This window comes from Oncorhynchus clarkii, chromosome 19 (assembly GCF_045791955.1).
Source record: "Oncorhynchus clarkii lewisi isolate Uvic-CL-2024 chromosome 19, UVic_Ocla_1.0, whole genome shotgun sequence".
NCBI lineage: Eukaryota > Metazoa > Chordata > Actinopteri > Salmoniformes > Salmonidae > Oncorhynchus > Oncorhynchus clarkii.
In genome coordinates this window covers 51870824-51886905 of record NC_092165.1, presented here as the reverse complement: position 1 = coordinate 51886905, position 16082 = coordinate 51870824, and the positions used below count along the sequence as shown (strand labels likewise).

Below are 16082 nucleotides of genomic sequence, written 5' to 3'. Positions count from 1 at the left end.
ATTTATAATAATATTAATAGAAGAATAACCGATCTGTCATGGTGGTACATGACCTGAAGTGTTTACCTGCCACAGCAAACATTTACCCTGAATTTGTCAGGTGTTAATTTCATTCCCTGTTATAGATACAGAATATTTATTTTGAAAATATTAAACCTAGTCTATGTATTCCACTGGGTTTAGAGTGCTTATTTGCAGTAGAGAATAATCTGATAAGCGCTATAAGGCACAGGAAGTTTAAAATGTTTTTCAAAGTATCCCCGATGAGTGGATTTGGGGTTCCAGATCCTTATCAATTAATCTCATGAACTAATCATCTATATTCATATTCAACTAATCATCTATATTCATATTCAACTACTCATCACCTGCTGATGAGCCTGGTGTGGTGGAGGTTTCTGAGGAGCCAGGTCCTTTTTCAAAGACCTTCCATGATGCCCAAACACAGTGGACAGACCCAGCAATGGAGGACCACACCTACTCCAAAGGACCTATCATCACATGTGGCATGACGACTGCACCAGCCCCTGAGAGGTCACTGTCTGTTGCAGATGTTACATTGAAAGATGATGCAGACTGTCTGCTGTACACTGGGATTCCACTACTAGAATTCAACACTCTTGTGTCTTGCTTTCAAGGTTTTGCCCCCACATCATCAACAATGTCGGTTGTAGACCAAATTCTGTTGACACTAATGAAACTTAGACAGAACTTTGTTATAGCTGATTTAGCAAGACGCTTCAAAAGGTCACTCGGTCAGGTCAGTAAAACGCTGAATTCTGGATAGATGTCATTGCTGAGCACACCAAGGATCTCATTCCATGGCTGTCTCGTGAGATGATAAAGACTACTATGCCACCAGGTTTTTCAGAATCATTTTTCTTGTTATTGATTGCACAGAAAGTGTTTTGCAGAAGGCTAAATATCTATACTCAAGAACTGAATCTTACAGTCACTGCTATGCCAGTAATACTGTAAAATATCTAGTAGCAACTGTTCCATCAGGAATGGTTATGTTCATTTCTGAGGCTTATGGTGGGAAATGTAGCGTTAGGTTAGGTTCATAACACAGAACTCAGGGTTTCTCATCCATTTGCGTGCTGGAGATGAGGTGATGATGGTCCGTGGCTTCACAATTAGGGACTTGATAGAGGAACGGAATGTACGCTTGGTCTTATCAGCATTTACACGCAAGCAATGCCAGTTGACAAATGAGCAGGTCACTCGCACACAATGCATTGCTAATGTCCGTATCCATGTGGAACAAGCAATAAGGTATCTTAAGGTGTACAAGATTCTCTCACAAACTGTGCCTATTAGTTTGTTCCCGAAAATTGACAACATACTTAACATCTGTGCAGCTCTTGTAAATCTGAGAGGAGAGCTTATTTCTATCAAATAGACACAATGTCTAACAACATGCGCTGATCGTTTATGCATTCCAAAAATGTACATCACTTTATTCCTATTAATGAACTGCAAAACATTGTCAGCATTTGTAACATTCTTTTACATTCCAACTGTTAGCTGTATTTGTTTTAAATCACTGTTGTGTCATTGTTTTGTCAGCTCACACAACTACCTGTACCAACATGCCTATTTTAACTGCTTCTGTCCTATGAAAAATAAACTGGTGAGAGATCATTACACTGTGTTTGTGTAGGTATATATCTTAATGAATTGATTATCTAATATTTCAGTATCGTATTATTTAATATATATGTATTTATTAAAACAGTACTTCATGAAGTAAGTGCATGCTCAAACTAATTGAATTGTGTTTGCCCAGCATATTCAATCTTCTGCTCACCCCCATTTACTTAAAGAGCTCCAGGTACTTTGGGCAGAGATGCATCTTCTTTTCAGCCAAATCATCAGCCAACCCAGGTAGCTTGTGTAAAAAGTAGAACTTCTGCAGCTGTTGCACATGTGCATCTGTGTAGTCTTTATCAAATCGAATGTCCACTTCTATGTGCTCGCTTGGTGTCCAGACCACCAGCTTGCAGCTCTGTAGGCCCAGGCACATCATAGTCACTTGTGTCTGAAAGAAGGAATAAGAAAATACATTGCCACAAACTTCTTATTAGTATGAGTTTACAATACAATTTTCAATACTTGTAATAATAATCTATTTTCTTGAATACATTTTTACCCATCTGAAGGTAGTATCCATCTTTTCCATTGGGGTGAATTAGGTACTGTCCATCATCCAAGCTTTTGATGTCACCATTTGGCTGACTCGGAAATTCTGTCAAAGACGTGGAACTTTTGAAGGGGCACTTGATCTCAAGGAGCTGTGTTGCATCAAGGATCCCATCTGGGCTGGCTCCCAACCAAGGATGGTCAGGGTGCACCATCAGGCCTCTGTTCTGCACAACATGCCCTCTGCTCTCCAGGAGTGTGATGACATTGACTTCATTTTCTTTGCCGTGCTTTGTTGCTGTATTCAAATCAAATCCAATTTTATTGGTCACATACACATGGTTAGCAGATGTTAATGCAAGTGTAGTGAAATGCTTGTGCTTCTAGTTCCGACCGTGCAGTAATATCTAACAAGTAATCTAACAATTTCACAACAACTACCTTATACACACATGTGGAGAGGAATGATTAAGAATATGTACATATAAATATATGGATGAGCGATGGCCGAACGACATAGGCAAGATGCAGTAGATGGTATAGAGTACAATATATACATATGAGATGAGTAATGTAGGAAATGTAAACATTATATAAAGTGGCATTGTTTAAGTGACTAGTGATATATTTATTACATCCAATTATTAAAGTGGCTGGAGTTGTCTGTATGTTGGCAGATGCCACTCAATGTTAGTGATAGCTGTTTAACAGTCTGATGGCCTTGACATAGAAGCTGTTTTTCAGTCTCTCGGTCCTCACTTTGATGCACTTGTACTGACCTCGCCTTCTGGATGACAGCGGGGTGAACAGGCAGTGGCTCGGGTGGTTGTTGTCCTTGATGATCGTAATGTTGTGCTGTTGTGCCTTCTTCACCATGCTGTCTGTGTGGGTGGACCAATTCAGTTTGCCCGTGATGTGGACCCGGAGGAACTTAACTTTCAACCTTCTCCACTACTGTCCCGTATGTGGATAGGGGGGTGCTCCCTCTGCTGTTTCCTGAAGTCCACGATCATCCCCTTTGTTTTGTTGACGTTGAGTGTGAGGTAATTTTCCTGACACCACACTCCGAGGGCCCTCACCTCCTCCCTGTAGGCCGTCTCGTCGTTGTTGGTAATCAAGCCTACCACTGTAGTGTCGTCTGCAAACTTGATAATGAGTTGGAGGCGTGCATGGCCACGTAGTCGTGGGTGAACAGGGAGTACAGGAGAGGGCTGAGAACACACCCTTGTGGGGCCCAAGTGTTGAGGATCAGCGGGGTGGAGATGTTGTTTCCTACCCTCACCACCTGGGGGAGGCTTGTCAAGAAGTCCAGGACCCAGTTGCACAGGGCGGGGTTGAGACCCAGGGTCTTGAGCTTAATGACGTGTTTGGAGGGTACTATGGTGTTAAATGCTGAGCTGTAATCAATGAACAGCATTCTTACATAGGTATTCCTCTTGTCCAGATGGGTTAGGGCAGTGTGCAGTGTGGTTACGATTGCGTCGTCTGTGGACCTATTGGGGCGGTAAGCAAATTGGAGTGGGTCTAGGGTGTCAGGTAGGGTGGAGGTGATATGTTCCTTGACTAGTCTCTCAAAGCACTTCATGATGATGGTTGCCAGTGAAAGTTGGGTACAAATGCTCATTTACACATTTTTGGGATATGTGGTGTTTGTGGACTCATTTCGCTGTGCTGGCTGTTAGATGCAGCTTCCTAGCATCATGCCGTATGTCACGTCCTGACCATAGAAAGCCTGTATTTTCTACAGTAGAGTAGGTCAGGGCGTGGCTAGGGGTGTTTAGTCTGGTTTATTATTGGGGGTTCTAGGTTTATTTTTCTATGTTGGTGTTTGTGTATGATTCCCAATCAGAGGCAGCTGGTAATCGTTGTCTCTAATTGGGGATCATACTTAAGTTGCATTTTTCCACCTGTGAGTTATGGGATATTGTTTATGTTTAGTTGCCTGTTCGCACTACATTGTCATCACGGTTCGTTTATTCTTTATTTTGTTTTGTATTAAGTTTCACTTTCTTTATTAAACATGTGGAACTCTATGCACGCTGTGCCTTGGTCCGATCATCATTATTACCAACATCGTGACACCGTAGCTGTGTAGCACTTTGGATCTTGGTTTATTCCATTAATGTAGCTGCTTGTACGGGGGATCATTTGATGTAGGCCTCATAAAATATTGTGCTCTTCCTACAGGTTAGTGTTGTGCTGTGTTTGTTCGTGTGGGCTGAATCATGTTGGCTTGGGCCTGCCTTGCTGCTGCTGTCTACATCTGCTCTGTAGCTTAGCTGAAGAAGACCTATTGTCTGGAGCCGAAATAGTGAGGCCATTACTGAGGTTGATGTTGCTTGTGAACTCTGCATGGTTCCTAAAAAGTCGGGGGAGGTTGTGGAATCGTCCTGTGACGACGTTGATGGGCCTGGATATGTGTGGTGGGGTCTGTGGTGTTTAAAATGAATTATTTGCCTTCCTCAGCCCTACATTCTTCCTCACACCTGAGTTCCACTTCCTTTGCACATCAGTGCATGCCATTCCTGTTTTGCCTTGCCTGACTGCACAAATATTTTTAGTTATTATCTAACGCAGTGTTTCCCAAACCTCTCCTGGAGTAACTGTTGTCCTGCACTTTCATGTCATTTTTGGTCGTTACTTTACTGACCTTGCACAGAATTGCTGCAGCATGACTACAATAGCATCCTGGCACTGCAATACATGAGCAACCCACTGTCTGTGTGACACCTGCCGTTGATGCTAGTACCCACACCTTGTGATGAGATGCGGGCATGGAGCTCATCAGCATTTACTCTGGCTGGCTGTGACAGTGGGGTGTTTCCAGCGCTTTGTGTTTGGGCTGTATGACAGGGTCTTGCTGAGAGTGTATAGATGGTTTCTCTCTCTGTGCTGAGCTAGGCTCTTTTCTGGGGGGGGGGGGGGGGGTCACTGCTACCTCTGTTCAAGGGGTACAGCTGTCTACCCCAGACCGTCAAGAAACGGCTGTGCCGTGCTTGTGAGAGTGTGAGTGGCTCTGGGAGGTTTTTTGAGCCTATCAAACGAATACCTGTGTTTTGTACTGAAGACTGGATCTAAATTTTGCTGGTTGGTTACTAGGCAACATCTGCATAATTTGCTGTGGTATCACCATCCGTTAAAGGATTTTCATAATGGATAGAATTCATGGTGTTGACGGAATCTTCTCGAAAACAAGTGCCTTAAATTCTTTAAAACCACATTTAGCTTTGAATCACTTTCGGTAAGAGGCTTTTTGGACCTCTTAATAGTTACAATCTTAATTGTTTCTTGGATAATTGGGTAATTATCTTTATTGGAGTACAGTAAATGCACGATAGATTAGATTCCTCCTTGCTTCTGACATTTAATATTTGCTGACAAAGTTAGAGATACAAATTGCATGTAAATTTGCTGGCTTTGCTCAGTACTGTATCAGGAACATGTAAACATGGCTAGCACTTTAATTGTAGCCTGAGCCTTCTACTCCCCTCAGGTGCTACATTGGAAGCTCCTCAGAGGAGGAAGGGGAGGATCATCCTCCTCAGTGAATTTAATAAAAACATTAAAGTTCTGATAAATATATTCACGTTACCAAATAATTTATAAAAACACACTGTTTTGCAATGAAAGTCTACAGTAGCCTCAACAGCACCGGGGGTAGCACCATGGTGTAGCCGGAGGACAGAGTTTCCCTCCTCCTCTGAGTAGATTGACTTCAATGCAAAAACTAGGAGTCTCATTGTTCTCACGCCCTTCCATAGACTTACACAGTAATTATGACAACTTCCGGAGGACGTCCTCCAACCTATCAGAGCTCTTGCAGCATGAACTGACATGCCCACCCAATCAAAGGATCAGAGAATGAATGTAGAACTTAAAGCATAAGCTACAGCTAGCTAGCACTGCAGTGCAGTGCAGTGCATAAAATGTGGTGAGTAGTTGACTCACAGAGAAAGACGATTGTCAAACAGTTTTGAACAAATTCATTTCTTCCAAAATGAAGGAGAAGCAAGAGGGAAATAGAGAGATTTTGTATTTTTTTTTCAAGTTTCACTTACTTAGCTAGCAAATGCAGCTAGCTGGTTTTGCCTACTCAAACACCCTGCTCAAACAGAGGGGTGCCATGTTAGCTAGCTGGCTATGACTATCCAAGACAACACGGGAACGTAGTAGCCTATCCACTGTCCACTGTTATCCAATATGCTGTAATTAAAATAAGGCCATGCTCATGAAAAAAATAACTAGTCCTCCCTCATGTAAACGGCACCAACCGCCACTGATTGGCTTCCATTCTCCCTTTGAGAAACCTAGTAAATCTGCATAGACCTTTCAGGATTTGAAAGGCGTCGGAGGCCAGACGGGCCCGGTCGGCAGTAAATCTGAGGCCCGGTGAGGTGAGCGAGAAATCTCTCCTGAAGGCTTTAGTCTGTGACCCTCCCAGATGCACCTGTACTACTGAGTCACCTCAGTCCTCAGGAAAATAAATACTGTCAAGACATCAGTACCAAGATTTATTACACACCTGTCAGCTCTGCTCTGCTGTCAGACGTGTTACAGCTATATTGGATACCTGTAGGTAATATTAGGGCTAAAGAGGTGTGTTATATTCAGTAGGTCTGGACTTACTGGCTGTGCAGTCTTTCAAGTAGTCTTATTAATTAATTAGATACACGTGTCAAGAATGCTGTAGAAAAATCAAAGTCTTTGTACTGCTCTGGTCATTGATATGAAGAGGGGCGTTTTGCAGAGTAAAATGTTCTGGAGTCGTCACTCACGTTAGATTTCAATCCGTCCTTGACATTCCACTACCACTGTTCTTTCACGTTGTGGTTTGTCACTCAATCTTCTCATCTTCACTCACCTTTTCTGATCTGTAGACAAAGCCATATTTACTTGATCTATTTTGAACACAACTCACACTGCCTTATGAGCAGCACCTAATGCTGATATTTACCTCAAATTTACAAAACCATCAGTGGACAAAGCAAATCTAGATACCCAGAACTAAATCTAGGACAAAAGGACCATTGACATCTTTGAGTTGTACCTTCCTCTCGTATTCATTAATCTACACAGGTCCTTTCTGAATTTACCCTCAGTCAGAACACAGGGTGATTACATAAGAGGAGAACACTTGGTGACCTTGACCTTGAGTCTTCCTGAGAATGAATGTTGTGAATTAAGACGCTTTTTCCTTAGTTCAGCTGTGGGATCTTGGATTTTCTGGCCCTTCTTTATAGCAGAGACTTTGTCTGTGCCAATATAAACAGTGAAAGCTTGTTGCCGGATTGTTAGAATTAGTGGTAAAGTTGATTACAATGCTAGCTAGCATCATATTTAACACTTGTGTCAGGCTCTGGATAGAACAACCTTAACCTTTTAAGAAAAATGTAAATGTAAGAAATGTCAACAACTCAACATTGTTGTCAGTGAGATTGTGTGTTTGTATGGTCCAATCAGGAGGTCTAAGCGACAGTGTGTCTGTTCTGCTTGGTATTATAATGTGGGCTGGAGGCACTGAACTGAACAGTGGAATCCTGCTGCCTCCAGAGCCCAGCCCAGACTTCCCTTGATGTGGTCAAATCGCTGCATTATTCAGCAGAACCTACACATCTCTCCCAAGCTCCCTATTCTACCCAAGATCTCAATCAGTTGCCTGGACCTCGCTCTCCTGTGGTGAAATATTCATCCCTGACAGTTTGTCTCTCTCTCTCTCTGCTCTGTATCTTTTTAATCTGTGTTGCTGCTCACCCTCCATAGCTTTGACAGATTCGACCTCCACATGCCCAGGATTGTAGTGTTATTCCATACACAAACATCATGTCTCTCAGACTCCTACTACAAACTCCTGCAGTTTGGACATTGTATTAACCTTCAACCTGACAAGTTCCTCCAGCAACACTGACAAGTTATTTTATCTCTCCCTCCCTTGTTTCTCAATTGGAAGTAAAAAGGCAAGCTTTTGAGAAAATGAGAAGCCAGCTATGTTGTCGAATGGACAAGCATTGTTTCTTCAGACAGCAGCATCCCATATATTCTGACCTGTTACAGTTGCTCTTGTCAACCTCTTTTGCATGTCGTAAACAGTCAGTAAGTTAGTCAGTCGTAGTGACCATAGAGCAGAGAAGATGATAAAAGCCAAATCAGAACTTACCTCCTTCACCAGGAATGTAGCGCCATCCTCCTGGAGGACAGGGGCCCAGCGGAGAGCCCGGTCTGACTGACAGAACTGGAGCAGAGCTTACCCTCGCCACACCACAGCGCTCCTTGGTGTCCTATCAGTCTGCCTATCACTGGGCCTGCAGAGCTGTCACTCTATCAGGATTGAAGGCAGTCAATTCAGGAAGTGTTTAATTAAAAATTCGGACATTTTAAAACTTTTGAAATAAATAGCTACTACTTTTCAGTATTGAGAAGTCATGCCATTTTTTTGATTATTGAATTGTAATTTTACTTCCTGAATTGACTGCCTTCAATTCAAATTGAACCCAACCCCGCACCCAATTACTGGTCTAATGGCCCACAATGGCTGAGATAAGAAATACATGCTTTATTAATCCCCAGTTTGATCTGGGTGGTTTATATTCAGTTTATATTGGTCAGGCTGATGGTGTTTGCTGTATGCACCGCTGTGCCTCTGGGTAGATCAGATCAGTTTTTCTGGCTAAACTTTGTCATGATGAGCCCATAGGCAGCCATCACACTCATGATAATGAGTACTCAGCTACTGAGGGCATGCATGCACGCACATTGTAAAGTTTGATGAATATACCCTAAATTGTACATACTGGAAGCACACACTCTCATAGACAGAATGAAATCATTTGTCATTCCCCTTGCAGTCTCACTTTTTTCCATCTCCATCCACACACACACACCATGCATTTTACTACTGTCTCACTGAGGTCTCCCTTAATGACAATCCATCTCTCTCCAATGGTTTGTCCTCTTTGTAAACCTTAACAGCCTTGTCTGCGGCGGCCATATCGTTAAAAGGATGTTAAGTCCAGCAGTATTTATTCAGCCCCCATGGAGAATGGCATGTGAAACCTCCAGCAAAGTAAGCTTGTGATTAACTGTGTGTGTGTGTGGGGACAGACACCCCCACCACCCTCTGCTGTTAGGTAATCCACAGCAGGTGCCTTGGTGTGTCTGCTGCTGTTGTTGCAGTTACCGTATGTGTGTGTTGATTGTCAAAGAGCTCTCTATGGGTGAATGTGTCACTCCACCTCTCCTCCCTCCTTTTCAAGATTCCCGTTAAACACTGGGCCACCATTTCCTGAGGTCCCGACTCAGACAGGAACCCAAGTCATTCCATCCATCCACAACAACAGAACACAACCCTCCATGTCATGCTATCACTGACTATCCCTGACTGAGACAGAAAGGGAAAGAGACGAGACAGTGTGGGAATGCACTGGAGGGAGGCATGTATTGTTCACAGTGACTCACTCTCACACACAGACACACACTGCTCACAGTATCTCACTCACTCTCTGTTCCCTGAGGTGTTTAACTCTCGGGGTTGCTTTACAGTAAATAGGAGCCGTGTGTGTTCTGTGTCAGGATTGGGATCGTCACCGGGGCCGTGTGTGTTCTGTGTCAGGGTTGGGGTCTTCACCGGGGACGTGTGTGTTCTGTGTCAGGATTGCATAGTCAAGGCACAGAGAGATGCCCTGAGCTCATGTGCCACTTCACAACAAAAGCCCTGCTAGGGCCCGCTGGTGACACACAGGCCAGGGCGACCCACAACAAAGCAGCTGTGTTTGATGTCTTAACGGTGTGCGTGTGTTTGAACATTTGTTTTTGGCAGAGTTGTGCAAGGACAGCCTAAACAGCAACCCAACAAGAATTCAACTGTAGGTTCCCTTTAGGTAACTTGACTAGAGCACTGTGGTTTCGCTAAAATAAATGTAGTCTTAGGTGGAAAGGGGTTGAGAAAGAAGTCTTCTTAAGAGATGAAGGACTTCCAACTCACCTGTTAAATCCGTGCCTGAGCTCGGACGACTCCGGTTAAATCCATGCCTGAGCTCAGACGACTCAGGTTAAATCCGTGCCTGAGCTCGGACGACTCCGGTTAAATCCATGCCTGAGCTCAGACGACTCCGGTTAAATCCATGCCTGAGCTCGGACGACTCCGGTTAAATCCATGCCTGAGCTCAGACGACTCCGGTTAAATCCATGCCTGAGCTCGGACGACTCCGGTTAAATCCATGCCTGAGCTCAGACGACTCCGGTTAAATCCATGCCTGAGCTCGGACGACTCCGGTTAAATCCATGCCTGAGCTCAGACGACTCCGGTTAAATCCATGCCTGAGCTCGGACGACTCCGGTTTAATCCGTGCCTGAGCTCGGACGACTCCGGTTTAATCCGTGCCTGAGCTTAGGAATCAAAACTCAGTGTTTGGCGTTCATTTTTAGCAGTAAGGTTTTTATGATCTGCATTATTTCATCCACCTTGATCTTATTGCACCACTATAAGAGTTGCTTGTAGTTCTTCTATTTTAATATCTTCCCCTGTGAACATGTTAAGTTGTGGGTGGCAGTGTGTCTGGACAGACGCGGTACAGTAATGAGTTCCGCTGAGTCATTCTCCGGAGGTAGAATCCATCCTCACATTCCTCCTCTGTCTCTCTCTCTCTCTCTCTGTGTGTGTGTGTGTGTGTGTGTGTGTGTGTGTGTGTGTGTGTGTGTGTGTGTGTGTGTGTGTGTGTGTGTGTGTGTGTGTGTGTGTGTGTGTCCATCCATTTGTCACCCTGTATGAGTGGCCTCTGCCACAGGTGGTGATTGGTTGGTGGGCGGTATCTCCCTGATCTAACATGACAAGGTGGTCCCCTGACCATTGATACATAGTGGGCTGAGAGATGGAAGGGGAATGGTGTGCTAATGGGCCACCAGACTCTGTTCACAGTAAAACACACACTCACAATCTCTAACACACACACACACACACACTCCCTGTTCTCTAGGGAAAGTCTCCAGGGTTGTCATGGCAATGCTCCCTGCACCCAACCAGTGCCTCAAATCCCCTTCACCTCAATTAGCAGCACTAAATGAAGTGTGGCTCTGAGGCTAGCTGACATCTGTCAGGCCTGCTTTATGGACTCCCCTTTCGTAGCTTGAAGCGACAGTGTTGCTGGGTTTGATTTAGGTGAATTTCCTGTTCTTATAGGATACACACTCACACACATGGGTGGCCTTTCTCTCTTAGGTTTGACTCTTCTTTATAAAAGGTTTTATTTCTGGTTAACAATGTACCTTACTGTGATGTTTTCAAATAAAATGGTAAAAAATAAACCAAAATATCTTCTTAGTAAAGAGAGATTTCTCAAGCAATCATTTTTGCTAGGACTGTCTGAGTGGTCTCCATCCCACCAAACAGCTCTTACACATTAATTTTACGTTTTACCTTTATTTAACTAAGCAAGTCAGTTAAGAACAAATTCTTATTTACAATGACGGCCTACCCCATCCAAACCCTAGCCCGAACGACGCTGGGCCAATTGTGCGCCGCCCTATGGGACTCCCAATCAAGGCCGGTTGTGATACATCCTGGAATCGAACCAGGGTCTGTTTTAGTGCGCCACTCGGGAGCACTAAAAGGGCATTATCATTATTATCACAGTTTCACAGTATTATTCCAACCTCATAGTGTGGAAATGGATATAAAACACAGGAAATCACATTTTTGACTGCGCTGGGCCTTTTAATAAAATACCACACCTGTATGTATTAGCTTTAGCCTTAGTTTTAGAATCAACCTACTTTTAACTGCCATTTTTGTCTTTTAGCAGCTCTTAATCATAGCAATCAGGAAATGTAGCCTGTAACACTCCCACAGTCTAATGAATGGTAACGTTCATGAGTAATTCCTCTTTAACCTCTTTGTACGAGAGAGTTTGTGTTACGGTCTGCACAGTGTAACCACAGTTCCCTGGTCATCCCCTCCTCCTGCCACATGGCCACAGCTCTGGAGGCATTCCAGTGTGACAACACTTCTCTAACTCTATCTCTTCCTGTCCCATTGTGTTCTTCAATCCCAAAGACAATTTCAGAGAGCAGGGGAAACATTGGAGAACAGAGATGAGGTGGGAATAGGAGTGGATGGAATTCCACACACTAGAGGTCAACCGATTAATCAGAATGGCCGATTAATTAGGGCCGATTTCAAGTTTTCATAACAATCGGAAATCTGTATTTTTGGACACCGATTTGGCCAATTTTTTAAATGTTATTTATTTGATTTTTTTACACCTTTATTTAACTAGGAAAGTCAGTTAAGAACACGTTCTTATTTTCAATGGTGGCCTAGGAACAGTGGGTTAACTGCCTTCTTCAGGGGCAGAACGACAGATTTTTACCTTGTCAGCTCCAGAATTCAATCTTGCAACCTTACGGTTAATTAGTCCAACGCTCTAACCACCTGCCTCTCATTGCACTCCACGAGGAGCCTGCCTGTATCTCGAATGCAGTAGAAGCCAAGGTAAATTGCTAGCTAGCATTAAACCTATCTTATAAAAAACAATCAATCACTCATAATCACTAGTTACAGTGCCTTGCGAAAGTATTTGGCCCCCTTGAACTTTGCAACCTTTTGCCACATTTCAGGCTTCAAACATAAAGATATAAAACTGTATTTTTTTGTGAAGAATCAACAACAAGTGGGACACAATCATGAAGTGGAACGACATTTATTGGATATTTCAAACTTTTTTAACAAATCAAAAACTGAAAAATTGGGCGTGCAAAATTATTATGTGTGTGTGTGTGTGTGTGTGTGTCTGCAATTTGTATTTATTTATTTATTTTCTTCAATTTTACCCCTTTTTCTCCCCAATTTCGTGGTTACCCTACCGGCCAAGCCCTCCCTAACCCGCACGACGCGAGGCCAATTGTGCGTCGCTCCACGGACCTCCCGATCGCATCCGGTTACGACAGAGCCTGGGCACGAATCCAGGGTCTCTGGTGGCACAGCTGGCGCTGCAGTACAGCGCCCTTAACCACTGCGCCACCCGGTAGGCCTTGGCTGCAATTTCTGACATGTTTTAGGGCCTTCCTCTAACACCGCCTGGTATAGAGGTCCTGGATGGCAGCTAGATTGGCCCCAGTGATGTACTGGGCAGTATACACTACCCTATAATGCCTTGCAGTCGGATGCCAAGCAGTTGCCATACCAAGCAGTGATGCAGCCATTCAAGAAGCTCTCAATAGTGCAGCTGTACAACTTTTGACGATCTGAGAGCCCATGCCAAATATACCATCTCCTGAGGCGGAATCTTTTCAGCCTCTTGAGGAGGAAGAGGCATTGTCGTGCCCTCTTCACGACTGAGTTGGTGTTTTTGGACCTTGATATATCCTTAGTGATGTGGACACAGAGCAACTTGAAGCTCTCGACCCATTTCACTTCAGCCCGTCTATGTAAATGGGGTGTGCTCGGCTCTCCGTTTCCTGTAGTCCACGATCAGCGCCTTTATCTTGCTGACGTTGAGAGGAGAAGTTGTTGATGTTGTTGTTCTGGCACCACACTGCCAGGTCTCATCATCGGTGATCAGGCCTACCACTGTCTTATCGTCAGCAAACTTAATGATGGTGTGGGGGTCGTGCACGGCCACGCAGTCGTGAGTGAAAAGGGAGTACAGGAGGGGACTAAGCACACACCCCTGAGGGACCCCCGTGTTGAGGGTCAGCGTGGCTGATGTGTTGCCTACCCTTCCCATCTCAGAGTGGCCTGTCTGGATGTCCAGGATCCAGTTGCAGAGGGAGGTGTTCAGTCCCAGGATCCTCAGCTTAGTGATGAACTTTGAGGGCACTATGGTGTTGAACGCTGAGCTGTGGTCAATGAATAGCATTCTCACGTAGGTGTTCCTTTTGTCCATGTGGGAAAGGTCAGTTTCGAGTGCAATAAAGATTGCATGATCTGTTGGGGCGGTATGCGAATTGGAGTGGGATTGATTTTTGCCATGTAAAGATAAGAAAGTTAGTGTGTGTGTGTGTCTTCTTCTGCTGAGAACACTGTGTAAGTACATACCTGAATAACATGCTGGCAGAGTGATTGTTAAATGGCACACTGGAATGGTGCAGCCACTCTGCATAGTGAGCTAGAGAGTTATACACTTGTTTGTTCGACTACTCACACTCACACTGAGATGTCTCCCCAGTGCCTTTTAAAGTTTATGGCTGAATTAACTACAGGAGAGGGAGAGGGAGTCCTTGTCTGTACACTTTACCTTTCCATTCATTTCTTCTTTCCATTTTCCTTAGTCCCCTCTATCACCTTGTCCTCCGTAGTCATCCTTTGTTTTTTTTTCTCCTGTGTGTCAGCCCATGTGGAGAATGAGGAGCAGTACACCCAGGCCCTCGAGAAGTTTGGGGAGAACTGTGTCTACAGGGATGACCCCGACCTGGGCTCTGCCTTCCTGAAGTTCTCTGTCTTCACCAAGGAGCTCACCGCCCTCTTCAAAAACCTGGTGAGAATGAAGACTGAAATGTTGTTCTGTTATGCACCTTAAAATCACATTTTATTTCTCACATGCGCCAAATACAACCTTACAGGGAAATGCTTACCTTCAAACTAAGAATTTGTTCAGACTGATGAAAAGACTACTATCTTGAGGAATTTGGGATTAAATAATTGTAAGTTTCTTCTTAGGTTCTGGCCTTTCTAGGGAGTTTTTCCTAGCCACCGCTTCTACCCCTGCATTGCTTGCTGTTTGGGGCTTTAGGCTGGATTTATATACATCACTGTGACATCAGCTATGTAAGAAGGGCTTTATAAATACATTTGATTGTGGAGGTAGCCGGGAATCAAAACCAGGAGATTAGCCATTCCATCCTGACTCCAACATGGCAATCTATTTCCATACCTGGCAAGCCATGTGGTCAGTTCTTGAGACAACACAGATTAAATCAACAGTGAATTAGCTCTGTGTAATTTGACGTTGTTCCTGTTGTGAGGCAAAATCCTCTGGAATGGCTGTCAGGTGTTTCTAATAAAGCTTTAGGGTTGTTTGAATTTGTTTTGAAGTCAAAGCAGGATCTGAGTAAATTGGATCCAGCAGATATTTGGTCTCCAAGTAGCACTTTGGAAGCTGCGATGGAAAACTGATCTATCCCATTCCAGATTACATTCTGACCCCAGGGGATAAACAGTTAGAGCAGGATGATAGTCTTTAATGCCATCATTTAGGAATTCCACAGAAACACATACTCAGTGTTTCCCCTATATTAATTTAGTTGCGGTGGCCTACCGCTGCTAAATTGTTCCCACCGCTTCTAAAAATATGTCATTTGTTTTATTTATATAAAGTGGGGCAAAAAAGTATTTAGTCAGCCACCAATTGTGCAAGTTCTCCCACTTAAAAATATGAGAGGGCTGTAATTTTCATCATAGGTACACTTCAACTATGACAGACAAAATGAGAGAAAAAAATCCAGAAAATCACATTGTAGGATTTTTTATGAATTTATTTGCAAATGATGGTGGAAAATAAGTATTTGGTCAATAACAAAAGTTTATCTCAATACTTTGTTATATACCCTTTGTTGGCAATGACGGAGGTCAAACGTTTTCTGTAAGTCTTCACAAGGTTTTCACACACTGTTGCTGGTATTTTGGCCCATTCCTCCATGCAGATATCCTCTAGAGCAGTGATGTTTTGTGGCTGTTGCTGGGCAACACGGACTTTCAACTCCCTCCAAAGATTTTCTATGAGGTTGAGATCTGGAGACTGGCTAGGCCACTCCAGGACCTTGAAATGCTTCTTACGAAGCCACTCCTTCGTTGCCCGGGCGGTGTGTTTGGGATCATTGTCATGCTGAAAGACCCAGCCACGTTTCATCTTCAATGCCCTTGCTGATGGTAGGCTTTGTTACTTTGGTCCCATCTCTCTGCCGGTCATTCACTAGGTTCCCCCGTGGGGTTCTGAGATTTTTGCTCACCG

General features: G+C 43.9%; 1 protein-coding gene across 2 annotated transcripts in view; it reads left to right on the top strand.

Annotated features, from left to right (window-relative positions):
* LOC139375364 (arf-GAP with SH3 domain, ANK repeat and PH domain-containing protein 2-like) overlaps positions 1-16082 on the top strand; it is an 86984-nt gene that overhangs the window by 28385 nt on the left and 42517 nt on the right. For both annotated transcript variants that reach the window (XM_071117078.1, XM_071117077.1), the window contains exon 3: positions 14464-14609. In XM_071117078.1, the coding sequence (XP_070973179.1) occupies positions 14464-14609 (146 nt within the window). The remainder of the gene's footprint in view (positions 1-14463; positions 14610-16082) is intronic.